The sequence below is a fragment of the Acanthopagrus latus genome, chromosome 24, assembly GCF_904848185.1.
Source record: "Acanthopagrus latus isolate v.2019 chromosome 24, fAcaLat1.1, whole genome shotgun sequence".
NCBI lineage: Eukaryota > Metazoa > Chordata > Actinopteri > Spariformes > Sparidae > Acanthopagrus > Acanthopagrus latus.
Window position 1 is genome coordinate 2638615 of NC_051062.1, and position 15967 is coordinate 2654581.

Here is a 15967-nt window from a genome sequence, read left to right on the forward strand (position 1 = left end):
CCCAGGGCCCTGAGATAGCCAAACAACTTTTCACACACACACACACACACACACACACACACACACACACACTGTTAACCCGGGTTAACCAAAGCCCATATCAACTGTATGATTCATTTGGCCCTTCTCTGTTAATCTCTGTTAAAACATGTAACTATTGTCACTAATATTAACCATAATCATTTTAGTGTGACTGTTTCTCAAATTGAGAAATTCGTCTTAACTTCACAACATTGCACTTCCCTCTCAGCTTGATGGCTGCCACATGTTCTTCAGATGGTGTGCATTTTTAAGATTTTAAGCAAATCTACCAAATAAGGCCTTGTGTTCCGCTTCATTTGCTTGTGAGTTTCATTTACAAACATGTTACCAAAGCGAGAAAATTAGCATTTCTCCTGACTGAAAAAAAAACACAAAAAGCAGCAGTGAGTTGAATTGAATTTGACCTGAATCTTGCTACAGTTGTGTTTTAAATAGATACATTTCATCCATCCATCCATTTTTCTGCTGCTTATCTGGGTGGCTGGGTGGCAGCGACTGCAGCCTCAGCAAGGTGGTCCAGATGTCCCCTGCTGCATGAGGTAATTGTGAAACATTCTTTCCTCATGTGTCGGGATGTTCTCACAAAGTTGGATTCTTGCAGTGTTTCTATGCATCCAGTAGAGGGGGGGATTTTATATTGAATGGACAAGTTTACTCGGTGTTCCCAGGATCAAACACAGCTTTCCTATAATCAGATTCAGAACGTCTTTTTAATTTGTAACTTTTTATCTTTTGGTTTTGTCTTTTTATTGTCTTCCAATTCAGACATTTTCTAAGTGTCTCATTTTAATGGATTTCTATGTCTCTGTAAAGCACAGCAATTGCATTGTGACTGAATGGTGCAATAAAACTAATATTGCACCATTCATTGACAATGAAATATAGATATTGCTTTTCAATATTATACTTATTTTGAAGTTCATGTTTTAATTTTTGGTGTCTATTATAAAATGTTAACATGTTTTAATATTCAAAAACACATTCTTTTTCTCATACGCATACAGGCTTTATTTTAGTGCTTGTCTCTTTAAGGCCCCCCTGCTGAAAAGCCCAGTCTGCTCTGATTGGTCAGCATTCATAGGCCTGAGCAGGCATCATACACTGTGTTCTGCCGGTGTTTTTTTTTTTCTTTTTTTGCAGCCAGTATCACGCTGGGGGTGTGGCTTAGGGCGGTGACTCTATAGTTGTGACATCACAACCTTACAGAAGTCCTGAGGGCTTGTTCAGTGGCACCGTTTCTGAATACTGACAATAACATTTCTCAGTTGATTGAGTATTTTGATCCTTTAACAGTGTGTTCATAACACCTTAACTTGCTTTATATAACCTAACCTAATCTAAAATGTTTTATAACGGGGGCCTTTCAGAAATTGGTTACACTGTAGGGTATAATTATCACCGTTATGCATAAAAGTACTTGCACCACAGCATTTTTGGTTCCACTAAGTACTTTCTTTCACAGAAATGCTGCAAATTCCTCAGTTTCTTCCAAAAAAAAAAAAAAAAAAATCCTGTGCTCCCCTCTTTTCTCCCTCTTTTCTCTTACAACCCGTCCTCCATCTCTCCTCCCCTTTTCCTCCGTCCCCCGGCTCTCCACCTCCTCTGCTCTCTTCCCTCTACCCTTCCTTTCACATCCCAGAATGGAGGAGAGGAGAGAGGAGCCGCTGGCTTTCTCTGTCAGGGTCTTCACTCTGCAGGAGGACGGGAGGGCTGAGGAGGAGCACATGGAGACACACGAGGAGGTGAGCGCAATAGGGGCTGCAGAGGGCGCTCTTTTATATACCAGTCTTAACAACTGGGCTGTGAATATGAGATGCACGTAAGTAAATACACCTCGGTTAAGGTTTCGAGGCATAACTCTGTTCCTAATCCATCCATCACAGCTACTTTCACTATCATGAACATCGTTGGAAAGATGGTTTCATTTATTTCAATTCCGTTGAAAAGTGTGCCTTAGCTTTAAAAAGATTATATACTGCTACTACTGCAACTACTACTTTTAATATTAAAGGTAGCCACACAAAATCAAATCTTGTTCAATTTGATGTGGTGTAGTATGGTTTGATCTGACAGACTCAGGTGTTCAGTGGTATAACGCAGTGTGTTGTGTGGTGAAGGAGGCGCAGGTCCAGGGGGAGGTGAGCAGAGAGCAGCAGGTCAGTGTGTGCAGAAAGAGAGCAGAGCAGGAGCTCACTCTGCTCATCACCACAGGACAGGAGGCTCGGCAGCTCACTGTGCAAGATGGTGAGCGCAAACACACACACACACACACATTGGAGGACACCAAAATGCCAGTGACAGGGGCTGGAGTAGAAGAAAGAGTGTGTGCCAAAAGTGTAAACTGTATCAAACTGCCCACCTTGCTTGTCCTCATGACTACCACCATGACTAAAAATCCAAAGTGTGGATTGAAGCCTATTAATGGTGTCAAACTTTAAGAGTCAGTTCCTGTTTAAGTGGTTTAAACCAATGTGTTTCAGCCAACAGAGCATCAGTCTTCCAATTTACTGTTTCCAAGGAGATGGACTGCTGCCAGGTCGGAGGACAGTCCTTCCTGGTCACCGTCGGCAAGCTGAGTCTTCTTCTGCAGTTCAGAACTCCAGCTGGTTTGCACTGAATTCATACTGCTTTTCCTCGTGGGCTTTGGTTCCATGTGTCAGGCGTGCGGGCAAATCAGATAACATCTCGTCCCCTTGGCTCTGCAGATATGAAAAACTTCCAGCAGTTACTGAAGCAAGGCGACGATGAGGAGACAAGCAGAGGCTGCACAGAGAGAGGTGAGGGAGGACACAAGGATGCAGAGACGCCTTCTAGGAGACATCCTACTCCGTTTGGAACCAGGGCCGCAAATGCCCCTACGCAGGACTACCAGGTGAGACACTTAATCATTCTGACTTTGAGTGTGCTTATCAATAAGTCTGAAGAAGGACCAAGAATACAAACTGTTCATTGCGTTCAGTGTGTGTGTCTGTGTGTGTGTGTGTGTGTAGTTCCACAGCTGTCTGTCCCAGCAGCACAACCTGCTTCAGGACTACCCGAGGATCTCCACCTACCAGAGAGCCATTTTAGCCAATGAGACTGACTTCAGAGACAAGGTGATAGCACAGCATTATGAGTGGACACAGTGGCATTCGTCGTTTTATGTTATAAATGACCTATTATATATTATATATTATTATACATGACAAACACATGGTTAAAGTGCAGTTGACTGCTAATAAATGCAGCATCAAGTAAGTGTTCATTTTAATAAAGCAACACAATTAGAAAAGTAAAGATTTCTCAGTGACTTAATAGATAAGTGAGTTAAATTCAATAAACGTGAAGGTAAAGCACTTTCAGAATTGTGACTCTCATAATGTTTTTATTGCAGGTTTCTTATAAGTGCTATTTAAATGTCTCCTTATCTTATAGTAACTGTGTTTATGATGCTGTCATTAACACTTATGTAGACTTATTAGCACCAATAAGCATCCTGTAAGGATTTATAAAGGCTTTTTGACTTTAACTTATGCTGATTACAAGGACACTGAATATAAAGCATTATAGAGTTGTGATATAAAGGAACATTTTAGAAGAACGGTGATTCAGATCATCTTGATGAATTGTTGCCACCCTGTCAGTCTGGTCAGTAAGTGTGTATTATCTGTCAGATTTCTCCCAATATGATGGACCGCCTGCCACTGATTGTTGGGTTTGTTTCAGACGTTGTTCTAACGGTGTCACCATGTCCCCCATGTTTAAAACTCAATTCAAACAAAATCCAGATTGTATCTAGAAAGTTTCAGTTCTCCCTTTTCTCTCCCTCTGTCTCTGTAGGTGGTTCTGGATGTTTGTTGTCTTTCTAGTATTCTGTCTTTCTTCGCGGTCCAGGCTGGAGCCACCAGAGTGTACGCTGTTGAGTCCAGTCCTCTGGCAAAGTTCACACAGGTCAGTGGCTTTGAAACCCGCATCCTCAGTCTGTGTGATTGTAGTGTAAGTTCCGATGTGCAAGGGCTTTAAAAACCGGCCCTTTCTCTGCAGTAATTGAAGCATTCTGTAACTAACCTACAAGGAAGATCTGAATCTCCTGACTTGACTCTCTTGAGCTAATATGCAGCGTTCGGAGAGTAATGTTATGTGTATGTTGGCCTTTATAAAGCCTAAAGAGAAACCGCAGCAATGCACTAGATAGCGCGCACACACACACACACACACAAAGAGTACATACATCAAATGCAGAGCGTGGCATTCTGGGGAGTTAATGGGTTGCGGCAACATCTGGCCCAGAGTTCAGCAGGATAGGGGCTGCAGAAAGATCCAGTGTTGGTTTTAGACCGATATATGAGCGTTAAACTGTATCTGCCTTTCAGTAAATATTGAACATGTAGAGTATGGGGTCCTATTTACCTGGTTTAGCTGACCTGAAAAGCTGAACAGACCCAGAAAATGTCCAAATTTGGACACCAATGATATTTATCCAGGTTTTGAAATGTGTCTTTCCGTGTTGGAAAATCGTCAGAACGCAGTCCACAGTCTTTATAGAAATTCCTGCTGAAGAAACCGCCTTGTAAAAACTGCGGACAGTGTGTCCTGTGGAGAATAGAGCAACCACAACATTGTTTCTCCAAAGACATTTAACTGTTGAAGTAAAAAAAAAAAGTATGATTTGAATGTACATATTGTTGCACATATACATACACATATTGGGCAATCAGCAGGATGCATCAATACCAACTGTTGGCACAAATAACAGCAACTGGAAATCTGAATGTTGTTTGTCCTCAAGCATAATGCATCTTTCCTGTGCAGGACAATGAGACATTTACTGCCTTTCCTATACACTACATCATCATCTAGTGTATATGTTAGGGGTCCTGTGTAAGAAATAGGATTCTGAAGTGGTTGTGTTGTTTTACAGTGTGTGATGTATTTGTGTCTCCTGTGCAGATCCTTGTCCAGAGCAACTGTCTGTCTGAGCAGATCAGGGTCCTAGAGGGGGAGGTGGAGGAGGTCAGCGCGCCTGAGATGGTGGATGTCATTGTCTCTGAGCCGATGGGGTACATGCTGCTCAATGACAGGCTCATGGAAAGATTCTTGCAAGCCCGGAAATGGCTCAAGCCCAATGGTAGGAGTAAAAGCTTCAGTGATGCAGAGGTGTCGAAGAAAACTATTTGAATCTGTTGGCTGGTTTTCAGTTGAATGGTTGATTCAACCGATGAATGAGTCTTTCGTTATTTTCTAACCTTGATGCCTTGTCTGGTAGTGGGTCTGATATTTACCTTTGTACCTTCCATCTTGACTTGGGATAGGGTTTGTTTTGATTTGGGACCTGTAGGACTGACTTATCTGTCTCCTCTTGCGACCTATGCTGACTTTGAATTTGCCTTGGAATTTACTATCTTGACATGAGATATGTTAGCACTGACTTGGGACTTGTTTTAAAAGTGACTCACAGTCACAAGTCAAGACAGGTATCTTGAAATTGTGTGTATTGATCTGGGACGTACCTTTCTTGATTTCTTACAAGATGGCCTTGAGGATTGAGCTATCCTGACCTGGGACAAGTTTGTTTTTTCCCTGTCCCAGTGGTGTGCCTCTAGCCAATGACCATGTCTGTCTGAATGTCTGTATGTTTCCCTCCGTCTCCATCATTCCCAATCGCTCTCTCTCCCTCTCTAGGTCTGATGTTTCCCTCCCGTGGTGATATTCATCTGGCCCCCTTCAGTGACGAGCAGCTCTACTTCGAACACTACGCACGAGCTAGTTTCTGGTCTCAGACACACACACACACACGCGTGCACACACACATATGCACACAAACAAACACCCACACGCACACACAAACATACATGCATGCACGCACTGCCATAAATCCACGCATGAGGTCACAAAAACACTGTGCCCTTTCTTTCTTTCTTTCTTTCTTTCTTTCTTTCTTTCTTTCTTTCTTTCTTTCTTTCTTTCTTTCTTTCTTTCTTTCTTTCTTTCTTTCTCCCTCACACAGACACACATGTTTTCACTGCTTGACATCAGTCAGGCTTGTTTCCTGTTGGGTGTAAAACGCTCGGGCTCAGTCCAGTCCTGACTCATGCACATGAGCCAAGGCTTTGACTGATATGATTATTCGCGGGCCGATAAGTTACGCTCGAGGTGGGTATCCTGTACCGAAAATACATCCGTCCAAGTTTTCCACAACTTTAGGATTTGGTCCATTCCGGACTTTATTTGTTTTAATATGTCACCTAGGAAAATAATTTGTCCAACATATTTTAGGAAAGGAAAATATTTTAAGGGGAAAAAAAACAACATTAATCCCTCAAATCAGCTAATGGCTGATAAATTATCATCCGTCATTGTTTATAAGCATCTACTGAAATAGGTTACTATTCAGATTGGCAACCATACATTGTTGTATCTATGCACACTTTGTGCCAGAGGGCAAAAAGGAAAAAAACAAATATATAGATTACAATACACCTTCATTTTCAGGAAAAGTGAAGATTCCATTAAGTCTATCTAAGTAATATTCCTTGACTGTCCATGGCTGACTAAAGAAAATGTGTGCAACAATACTGCCTCTGTTGTGCGGCTTGTTTGTGCGCAAGTGAACGCAAACGTACCGGCGTGCATGTGTGCGCTGCCATGGTCTGTGCCCTCCGCCGCTCCACCACTATGTGGAGGTCAGGCTCAGTCAGCCTTGAGGAATGAAGGTAAAACCGTAAACTAATGTTTGTTCACCGAGCCATTTCAGCAGTGACGCAGAGGAGAGAATCCACATGAAAAAGCTTTTTTGAATGTGACAGATAAAGCAATCCACTTGTGAACTACTAGATATGTCAGTCAGCTGACTGTAAATGACTTCAGTGTTCTTCCTCCACCTTTTTTTTTCTCCTTCAGGCAGCAGAGAAGCTTCTACGGTGTTAACCTGAGCGCCCTTCACGGTGCTGCAGTGGATGAGTTTTTCAAGCAGCCTATAGTGGTACGTGTGGCAAAAGTCCATTCACTGGATTTGTCTAAACAGTAAGCAGAACACGAGATCAAATATGACAAATGCATATTAAACAGCACAGCATTGCTCCACTCAACATCCTCACGGAGATCAAATTTTTTCTAAAGATACAAAATATTGATATAGATGTGTTTAAAGTGATGCAGATGGCTTAGTTTGGAGTTTAGTTTAGTTTAATAGAGCACGCGTGAGTTGAAAGATTGTAGAAAGATTCAATGATTATATTGAAATCGACAGATTCTTTTTTAAATTGTTATTATGTCAACATATTCTTTATTTGATTTCTCTTTCAGGACACCTTCGATGTGCAGATCCTGATGGCCAGGTCTGTCAAGCACTGCATCAACTTCAAGGAGGTGAAAGAAGAAGATCTACACAGGTTAGCGGAAAAGACACCATAACGTGATATTTACGGATGATAAATGCCAAGAAGGGAGGCTGAAGTGTTACCAGTGAAGCTTTAGCAATCAACCATGATGACTGTATGTGTCCTATCATCACCACTGTGGTATGATGGTCAAATTGAGGCTTTTAAGGAAATATAGCAGGGAGTGGTTAACAATATGACATTACATACAAAATGCTCGATATTGTTAGTTTGAGAAAATCAAGAGGGTTGCATCTATTAAATCGATACTAAATATTATAACCACTAGTATATATGAACAAGGAGCTAATTCAGCCAAAAAAATATTTAAATAGATTGATCCCTGGTATAGCAGCAAAGAATTGAATGATACAGCAAAGAGAAACAGAGAATAAGAACGGATGAAATGACGCTGTTTAGTACACACATTTCAAACCGTTTGTCAGAATGCAGCCTACTGTGACAAGGAATTGCGATTGTGTTTCTTCCAGAATAGAGATTCCCTTTGTGTTCACGCTGCTGCAGTCCGGTCTGGTTCACGGCCTCGCCTTCTGGTTCGACGTGGCTTACGTAGGATCCAAGTAAGACATGCACAACTCCTACTCGTTTGAAATACTGTATTTCAGCTCTCCACCAAAAAAAAAAATTAGTATTTCTCGTGTGACATAAAGAGACAACTTTAGCTGTACAACCCTGTGTTGTAAAATGATGCATAAATGAACCTTGAATCGTTACTGCAGGTCCACTGTGTGGCTCTCCACAGCTCCCACTGAGCCTCTGACCCGCTGGTATCAGGTCAGATGTTTGCTTCAGACGCCGCTGTTCGCCAAACAGGGACAAACTCTCTCCGGGACCGTCCTGCTTGTCTATAACAACAGGTACGCCAGAAGACATTTGTGCGGGTCACAACAGTTCCAGATCAGTTCAGCTTTCAGTCCATAACCTGCGAGTTAAACAATCAAACAAACAATCATGAACATTCCAGGCAGAGCTATGACATCCACATCACAGCCACGGTCGACCAATCGGGCTTTAGATCTGGAAACGTCCTGGACCTCAAGAACCCTTACTTCAGGTCACTCCTTTTTCTTCTCTCATACATCAGAGAACATGAATGAAACCAGATGCTAGTTTAGCCACAGTGACATATCATAAACAGGATGTTAACTTTACATTGAAAGCTGATATTTTATAACTTTCGGATTGCGTGTTCTCCTTTTAAAACCAGAGGTGTTTCATAAAGTCACATTAGGCAACACGCAACATGTTCAGTTTGTCTGGCATGCAAGAAAGGCTTTCCATAAAAGACCTGGTCTCTCTTCATGGAACACCCCTGTAGGGAGGAAAACCTTGAACTGAGGTGTAAAACTGTGATTGTGTGTGCAGGACATCGTCTTGGTTCCACAGCTAGAGGCCTCCAGACTGTTGGTGACCTGGAGGTCCAGGGTGGACGGCCTGTCTGCTCCTGGATGCAGGGTGAGGAGAACAGAGGTAGCCCTTGAACTGTGGCTTAGTAAACATAATCAATACATGTTAAAAACTGATCAAAACACAGCCTAGAGATGATGAGGAAATTACGTACTTATGTGTAATCGTAACAGTAATATGTACTGATTATTGATCATTTATCATGTCCGTGTGGAGGACTATCTACTCTGACTATCTTATTTATTCTTATTAATGTTTTTGACAATCTATCTCTCTTATCTCCAAAGGCATCTCATCAGGAATCATCAGATGTCACACCTCCACACACCAGAGCTGATCGATGTCCCTTTTGTTCTTACACTTTTCATCAACAGCCATTGTTGCTGAATGTGAAGCCAGAATGTAAGACAGATCATGTATCTGTGTTTATTGTATCTTAGGATACACAGAGACCACAGTGTGATTAAAAAGAAGTATTTCATTGGTTGTGATAAAATTTTCCACTCACTACTTTTATTAATAGGATTAATTTTAGTGATTGCACTCTGTAGCCCAAGTCAGAGAACTAGATTCATTGTAACTTGGACTCGAGTCAACGCAAGTTGCTATTTTTGATGACTTGCAACCGAGCTTGACAGAAAATAAATGAACTAAGACTCGACTCATGACGACTCATGTGACTTGTCTGTGTTGTCTCATTCTTCAGTTTCAGTTGTTCTTAGTCCATCATGTCATTTTTTAATTTTTTTTTTGTTTGATCAGATTTCTTTTACTGAATGTCAGTTATTATATATCATATTATATATTATTCTTCTTCCGTACAAATGGATTTTGGCTTTTCTATCTATCATTCTTTTGGAAATATTCTGCTTTTTCTGTAAAATCTTGCCTGTTCATTCTTATGCGGACATTTTCAACCAGTATATTCAGCAGTTTTATTCAAAATCACTTCAGCTGTCAGCATTCACATTATATCTTTCCTGGAAATACACTTTTTTTTTTTTAGTTACAATACTAATTCAGTTTATTGTCATACTTATTGTGATAAGCTAGCCAGTAATGTCGTTATTAGACAGGTACTTCAGTCTTGGCTTTTGGGTTTGTTTGTTGTTTGTAGGATCCAACTACAACTGGAAATTTAAATTTGATTAGTTGTTAAAACAAAAACACTCAAATGACACTTACGGAAATGGTCACATTTATCGCGCTTTTAATCTGAAAGTTGTACACCGGAAATGTTCTGGTTGTAGCTAGCACCATTGAAGCCAATGTAGCCTAATATCTGTGTTTCAGCAGAATTATTCTGTTCCAGCTCTCTGTGAAAACACGTATAAACCTGCGTGCAGGTTTTTAAAAGCCTCACTGGATTAAATCCACTCGCGGCACAGAATGCTGGCTACAGGAGCGGTGAGTAGATCCGTCACTACGACTAACATTCAAAATTAGCTAGCTAGCATGAGCTGAGCTTCTTGTTAGGCCCTCTTATGTTAGTTTAACGATGTTGTTAAGGCGGAAATGTATTCTTTCTGGCCAGATACATAGCTGAAATAGAATACAGTTACAAAGCTGATGTCAGGCTAGTCAGCAAGACTAGTGTCGTTTCAATAATAAGAGGGAAAAAGGTGACTTCATATGACCTGTCCAGAACGTCAGCCACCATTCATATATATTGTCCGATTCCAAGCCGAAAATCCGTCAATTCAGTAAAATCTAGCTCTTTTTCCATTCGGACGTACTGTCAGTCTTTAAAATATGCTGCAGAAAAGCATATGTAGGACCACTCATAATTCGGCATGCACCTAGTTCACCGTACATGTATTTGCAGTTATCAATTTATCAGTTTGTCGGTGACTAACCAAGTAAAACTAGGACAGATGCTGATAAGAGCCAGGGTGCATCACTGACAGTCTGTAAATGGGCCATTGTCTGTGTTAAAGAGAGAACAGGCTGTGCTGGTGCTACATTTTCTCCATTGCTTTCAGGCTGTAACCACAGCACTGGCACAAGTGGACAGAGAAAAGATCTACCAGTGGATCAATGAGCTGTCCAGTCCAGAGACCAGGGAGAATGCCCTCCTGGAGCTCAGCAAGAAGAGGGAGTCTGTACCGGACCTGGCCCCCATGCTGTGGCACTCCTGTGGCACAATAGCAGCCCTGCTGCAGGTGAGGACAGTGTTTTCCGCAGGTAACACGACGGAGTCACAGAGTGATGTTAATGCAGTATTATCCCAAATGAACTGGTTTTGTCTGGAAGTTCATACTTTATCTGTTATTTGATCGTCGTCATTTGTAGGAAATCGTCAACATCTACCCGTCAATCAACCCCCCGACCCTGACAGCACACCAGTCCAACAGAGTATGTAACGCCCTCGCACTGCTCCAGTGTGTGGCCTCCCATCCAGAGACAAGGTAAGTGAAGTCCACATGTGTCACTGCTCCCTACTGTTCATCATGCGCAGACAGGGCTAATGTCAGAAAATGCTCAGCACTGAATTAAAGGAGTCATTCAGAACAAATGTGACAACAGCGACTTTTGTTCCTCTCAGGTCAGCTTTCCTGGCGGCACACATCCCACTCTTCCTCTACCCGTTCTTACACACAGTGAGCAAAACACGGCCATTCGAGTACCTCCGCCTCACCAGCTTAGGAGTCATAGGTAAGAAAAACGATGTCAGGATTTCATCACCAACTTTTCTACCCCTAGCTTTGTTGTATAATGTATGTTTGCGTATGCACCTTAGGTTTAATGGCGTTGATAATGTATGATAACACTGTGGTGGTGTGTACAACATTAATGAGATCGATACCATTGAAGTATTGTAAAATATTATTGTGACATTTGAAAATTAGTCGTTGTAGTAAAATTCTAAAGGCTTGAAATCATAACCAAAGTAAATGTATAGAGTAAATATTAATTTGTCTGGAGGCTGTAGGATCTCTGTAGTGAAGTTTGACATAGAAGATTTTGCTAAAAAGCCGTCCACACACATCTTAAGACATCCATAAGTGATGTCTACTTTACCAAAAGGCCCATTGTCCAAGTGTGTTGGAGCATGATTTGCTCCATACTAGATATGATGTCACAGAGCCAGCTGTGAATCCAGATGTTAAACTCATATTTATGGTGAGTGTTCCTCGTCTGCTCATATTCATTGTGCTCTGTGAGGCTCAGCTCTGCAGTCAAGTAACAAAAAGAAAATCACATTTTTAATTAGCTCAGCCCATTCAGGCTCTTTACTGTAGCCTGTGTCTCTGCCAGCCAGTGCTGTCTTAGAACTAGACCTAATTTTTTTGGTGTAATCCTTTTTGTGGAAATGCCATCCCAAACTCTAATAAATGCTCACTCTGAGCAGCATGCATGGGAATGAATTATAAGTGAATATATTTCAATATAATTGTCCCCTTTTTCCTGACAGTCTGAATTAGTCATAAAAAGTGTCGCTAGTTGCTTTTCACAAAGTTGCAGTTGTCAGCACTGCAGATCACAAATGTAACATTGTCCTTGTATTTATTTGTCGAAGTGCTTAATTTGTGGAAATTAAAGGTAATGTGTCGGTGTCTGTCATGAAAATGGTTTCATCTCATTGGCTCCTTGTGTCAACATCTAGGTGCTTTGGTGAAAACGGATGAGCAGGAAGTCATCAACTTCCTGTTGACCACAGAGATCATTCCTTTGTGCCTTCGCATCATGGAGTCTGGCAGCGAACTCTCTAAAACGGTATTGTGACATTACTGTATTCTGACCAACACATCCAGTCGTATGAGTGTAGACATTCAGGCCTAGTGACCATTAGAAGAAGAAAAAAAACCTGGCTCTATAACATCAACACACATTAATTGATAAAAAGCAGAGTCAGTTATGTTCTCCTACAGCATGTGGTCTAATTGTGTTTTAGGTTGCAACCTTCATCCTACAGAAGATCCTCCTGGATGACACAGGGCTGGCATACATTTGTCAGACTTACGAGCGCTTCTCCCATGTTGCCATGATTCTCGTAAGTAAATTATGCACACGTCATAATACGTTTTTATCAGTTTTTCTTTTTGGCCCACAGTCTCTTTCTCTGTTTTAGGGAAAAATGGTCCTGCAGCTCTCCAAGGAGCCGTCAGCCCGCCTACTGAAGCACGTAGTACGCTGTTACCTCCGTCTGTCAGACAACTCCAGGTACATTTATCACTGATAACACTTACTGTATCCACTGATGTGACGGTAACTGTTGAAGAATGAAGGAGACCCCAAAACGTGAATAGTGCTACAAATCTCTGACAGAATGCTAAAATCACAGAAAAAGAGAGCCACATCATCAGTCACCCACAGCATCACTTACTACTTACTGACTTACTGCAGGTGTGCATGTTGGTGCATGTTTTTTCCTATCCGAGAGGAAACAGCAGCCCTATTCACACTGCCCTTTCAGTGCGGGAATTATGTGCTGATTCACTGCATCACTCTAATGGCGAACCTCTGCTGCAGAGATAATGCACAGTCTCTGTGTGAAAAGGGCTACTGTTTAGATCTCCACAGAAAAGTCAACTCTCAATACGTATGTATGTATGTATAGATAGATAGACTGATAGATAGTTAGATAGATAGATATCCTATCAATCTATCTATCTATCGCCCACTTCGAATGATGTGATGGTAATGCAGACCTGCCAACTTCAGTACACATTTTGACCCTTAAGAATGATTGTACGAATTGCTGCTCTCCTGGTACACAATTTGTTGCATTTCGCAGTTCGCCCGTTTCAGTTTCTATGCAAGTTCAGATCTATCAAGTTGCTTCTGCCGCTGAGCCACAACAATCTGCATGTAAGTGGAGTGAAAAGCTTTTGGCGAATCAGAGCGCTGCATTTCAACACCCTCGCCTACCTGCCCGTCCTACCAAATGCTCCGCGCGTTCAATTCAATTCCGTGCCTTAAGCGAGCCAGGCTGGCCGGATAACTGACCCGTCTTCAGCTGTTTGCTGTCACTGCCGACGCAAACAGCATTGAAAAGGTAAAATTAAGACGTTGTGTTTACCCGACGGTGTTGTTAACCACTCGTCAAAGTTACCGTTCATCGATGTTGCGTGTGTGTGTTGCAAATAGCAGGCAAACCGTCAAGTTTCCCCGAATCCATTACTGCTGCACACAAAACTGTAGGCTTGCGTGCCATGGAAGCGGAGCCGCCTCCAAAAAAGGTTCAGAAACCTCAAAGATTTCTTGACAGCTATCAGGGAGATGGCGTTGCCTCCACATATCCAGGCTGCCCCATCATGCATTCTGCACCGTGTGCAAGACAGACACTGACATCGGTCACCAAGAGGCGACAGGTAACGAGCACAGTCCCACACACTGATACTCCCCCGGCCCCCAAAATATAGTGATATTAAAAATAAAAAGGTGATAAGAAAAAACGTTCACAGTGTCAATAGGCTAGCCTTTCTCACCCACCATACTTCCCATTAGTGGGGGGGGGCAGTTAGAAAAATGGTCAAATGTCTAGAGATCAAGAGGATTTTATACAGACTAGGTGCTGATTAACATAAGATAAATAAATAGAGTAATTACAAAACAGGATTTAGGTTACAGTTTGGCTATTTTTTTTTTTAAAATCCTAATTGAATTTCTGAACACTAAAAATGACCATTGAATCTTGTGCTTTTGTAGTAGTTGCTTTAGGCCTATTTAAAGTTGGTGCTTTGAGTGTACTCCTAAAATTTCTTCAAGGTTGGCAGGTCTGGTAATGTTAAAACACATATATGTATATATGTATTAGTGTTATTAACAGTGTGTCCCTGTGTCCATCTAGAGCCAGAGAAGCTCTGCGGCAGTGCCTACCCGACCAGCTCAAAGACACCACCTTCGCCCAGGTCCTGAAGGACGACACCACCACCAAGCGCTGGCTGGCCCAGCTGGTGAAGAACCTGCAGGAGGGACAGGTCACTGATCCCCGGGGCATCCCGCTGCCCGCGCAGTGACCCCTCTCTGCTCCTCGCCGACCCTAAGGACACCAGCAAAGAACTGCCAAACAAACGAGCCTTCAATCATGGACACGGATGTTTTTACGAAAGACTTTAAAAAGAGGCTGCTGCAGATTATTTTTGTGATCACATGAGTGAGCAGATACTCTGAGCCTCTGCACATCCCTTCCCACGGATCCATGGTTTCAAAGACATTCACAATTGCTGCCTCGTGTTCTGCAGCTGATTTACCGATCTACAATAAATCTTTGCACAACAAACAACAGCTTGAGCATATTCACTCTGCCGCCGCAACACTGCCATTACTATATCAGCTGTCGCGCTGCTGGTGTATGACGCCTTCTGTCACCTGTTGATGTGTGGTACTGATGAGACAAAAATTGTATGAGATGACTTCAAGGATGACCTGTTTTGGTGGTCAGAGGTCAAGCTCAGTTTGACCTCATAAACCACATTTTTGGCCATAGATCAAGAATTACGATAATTTCAATAAAATGTTCTGAGGTTATGACATTTGATGTCCAAAAGGTCAAAGGTGAAATGCACCATGACATAATATTCTGCAAAAGATGTCTTCCCATTATAAACGCCACAGCAGCTTCAGTTCGGATCAAAGGGGCTTTATGATATGGAAAATTTAAGAATACTGCCAAAGCATAAATGTTCTATATTCAAACATCTCACTATAACAGCAATATAAACAGTGGAAATATGGTATGCTATGGTATACTGTTCTCAGAGGTAACCTGAGTCACCCCTGTGACGCCCACCACAGGTCTGCATCAGCCCTGCCAGGGGGCGTGGCTGAGGGGCGGTGACTGTATAGTTGTGACATCACATCCTTGGCACATTTCCTGAATATGAATATGGACTGTGCATTCCCCTGTGCTTTGAGTGTTTTGGTAAACTCAGTTTATGACACTGACACGCAGATGATATGCAATTAAAAGGAAAATGCTGCAAGCGTCTGAGGATCCTCCAGATGAGATGTGCCTGCATTATGTGTATTCAAAAGTAGTGCATCAACCACTGAACAATCAAACCACTATGATGTCTGGTGTCAATGACTTCAGGTCATCTGTCGAGGAGGCTGCTGCTGGGTACTGTAGTTTGCTTCCTTGCTCAGAGGAGGTCATTGTGAGGGAGCCCCTCCATTTTAGCCTTGGCTCGATC

The 15967-nt window shown here is 42.1% G+C and overlaps 2 protein-coding genes across 5 annotated transcripts; both read left to right on the top strand.

Moving 5' to 3' along the window:
* The first annotated feature begins 52 nt into the window (after positions 1–52).
* Positions 53–9729, top strand: carm1l (coactivator-associated arginine methyltransferase 1, like). Of its 4 annotated transcripts, XM_037090747.1 has the most exons (16): positions 53–581; positions 1682–1784; positions 2160–2286; positions 2523–2648; positions 2748–2914; positions 3033–3137; positions 3862–3972; positions 4972–5149; positions 5704–5794; positions 6922–7003; positions 7327–7412; positions 7892–7981; positions 8141–8278; positions 8386–8475; positions 8787–8876; positions 9116–9722. In XM_037090747.1, the coding sequence occupies exons 1-15, from the start codon at positions 577–579 to the stop codon at positions 8809–8811; spliced, it is 1524 nt and encodes a 507-aa protein (XP_036946642.1). In that variant the 5' UTR covers positions 53–576; the 3' UTR covers positions 8812–8876; positions 9116–9722. The 4 variants fall into 4 exon arrangements, with proteins under 4 accessions (XP_036946642.1, XP_036946640.1, XP_036946639.1 ...); XM_037090745.1 differs by having other exon boundaries at positions 53–1784; positions 8787–8891; positions 9116–9726; XM_037090744.1 differs by having other exon boundaries at positions 53–1784.
* Positions 9730–10069: 340 nt separating this feature from the next.
* On the top strand, positions 10070–15054 carry cnot9 (CCR4-NOT transcription complex subunit 9). Its single transcript, XM_037090762.1, has 8 exons — positions 10070–10235; positions 10811–10990; positions 11121–11236; positions 11374–11483; positions 12436–12545; positions 12724–12822; positions 12901–12992; positions 14623–15054. Exons 1-8 carry the CDS (start codon positions 10218–10220, stop codon positions 14789–14791), a joined length of 894 nt encoding a protein of 297 aa, XP_036946657.1. The 5' UTR covers positions 10070–10217; the 3' UTR covers positions 14792–15054.
* Positions 15055–15967: the final 913 nt, after the last annotated feature.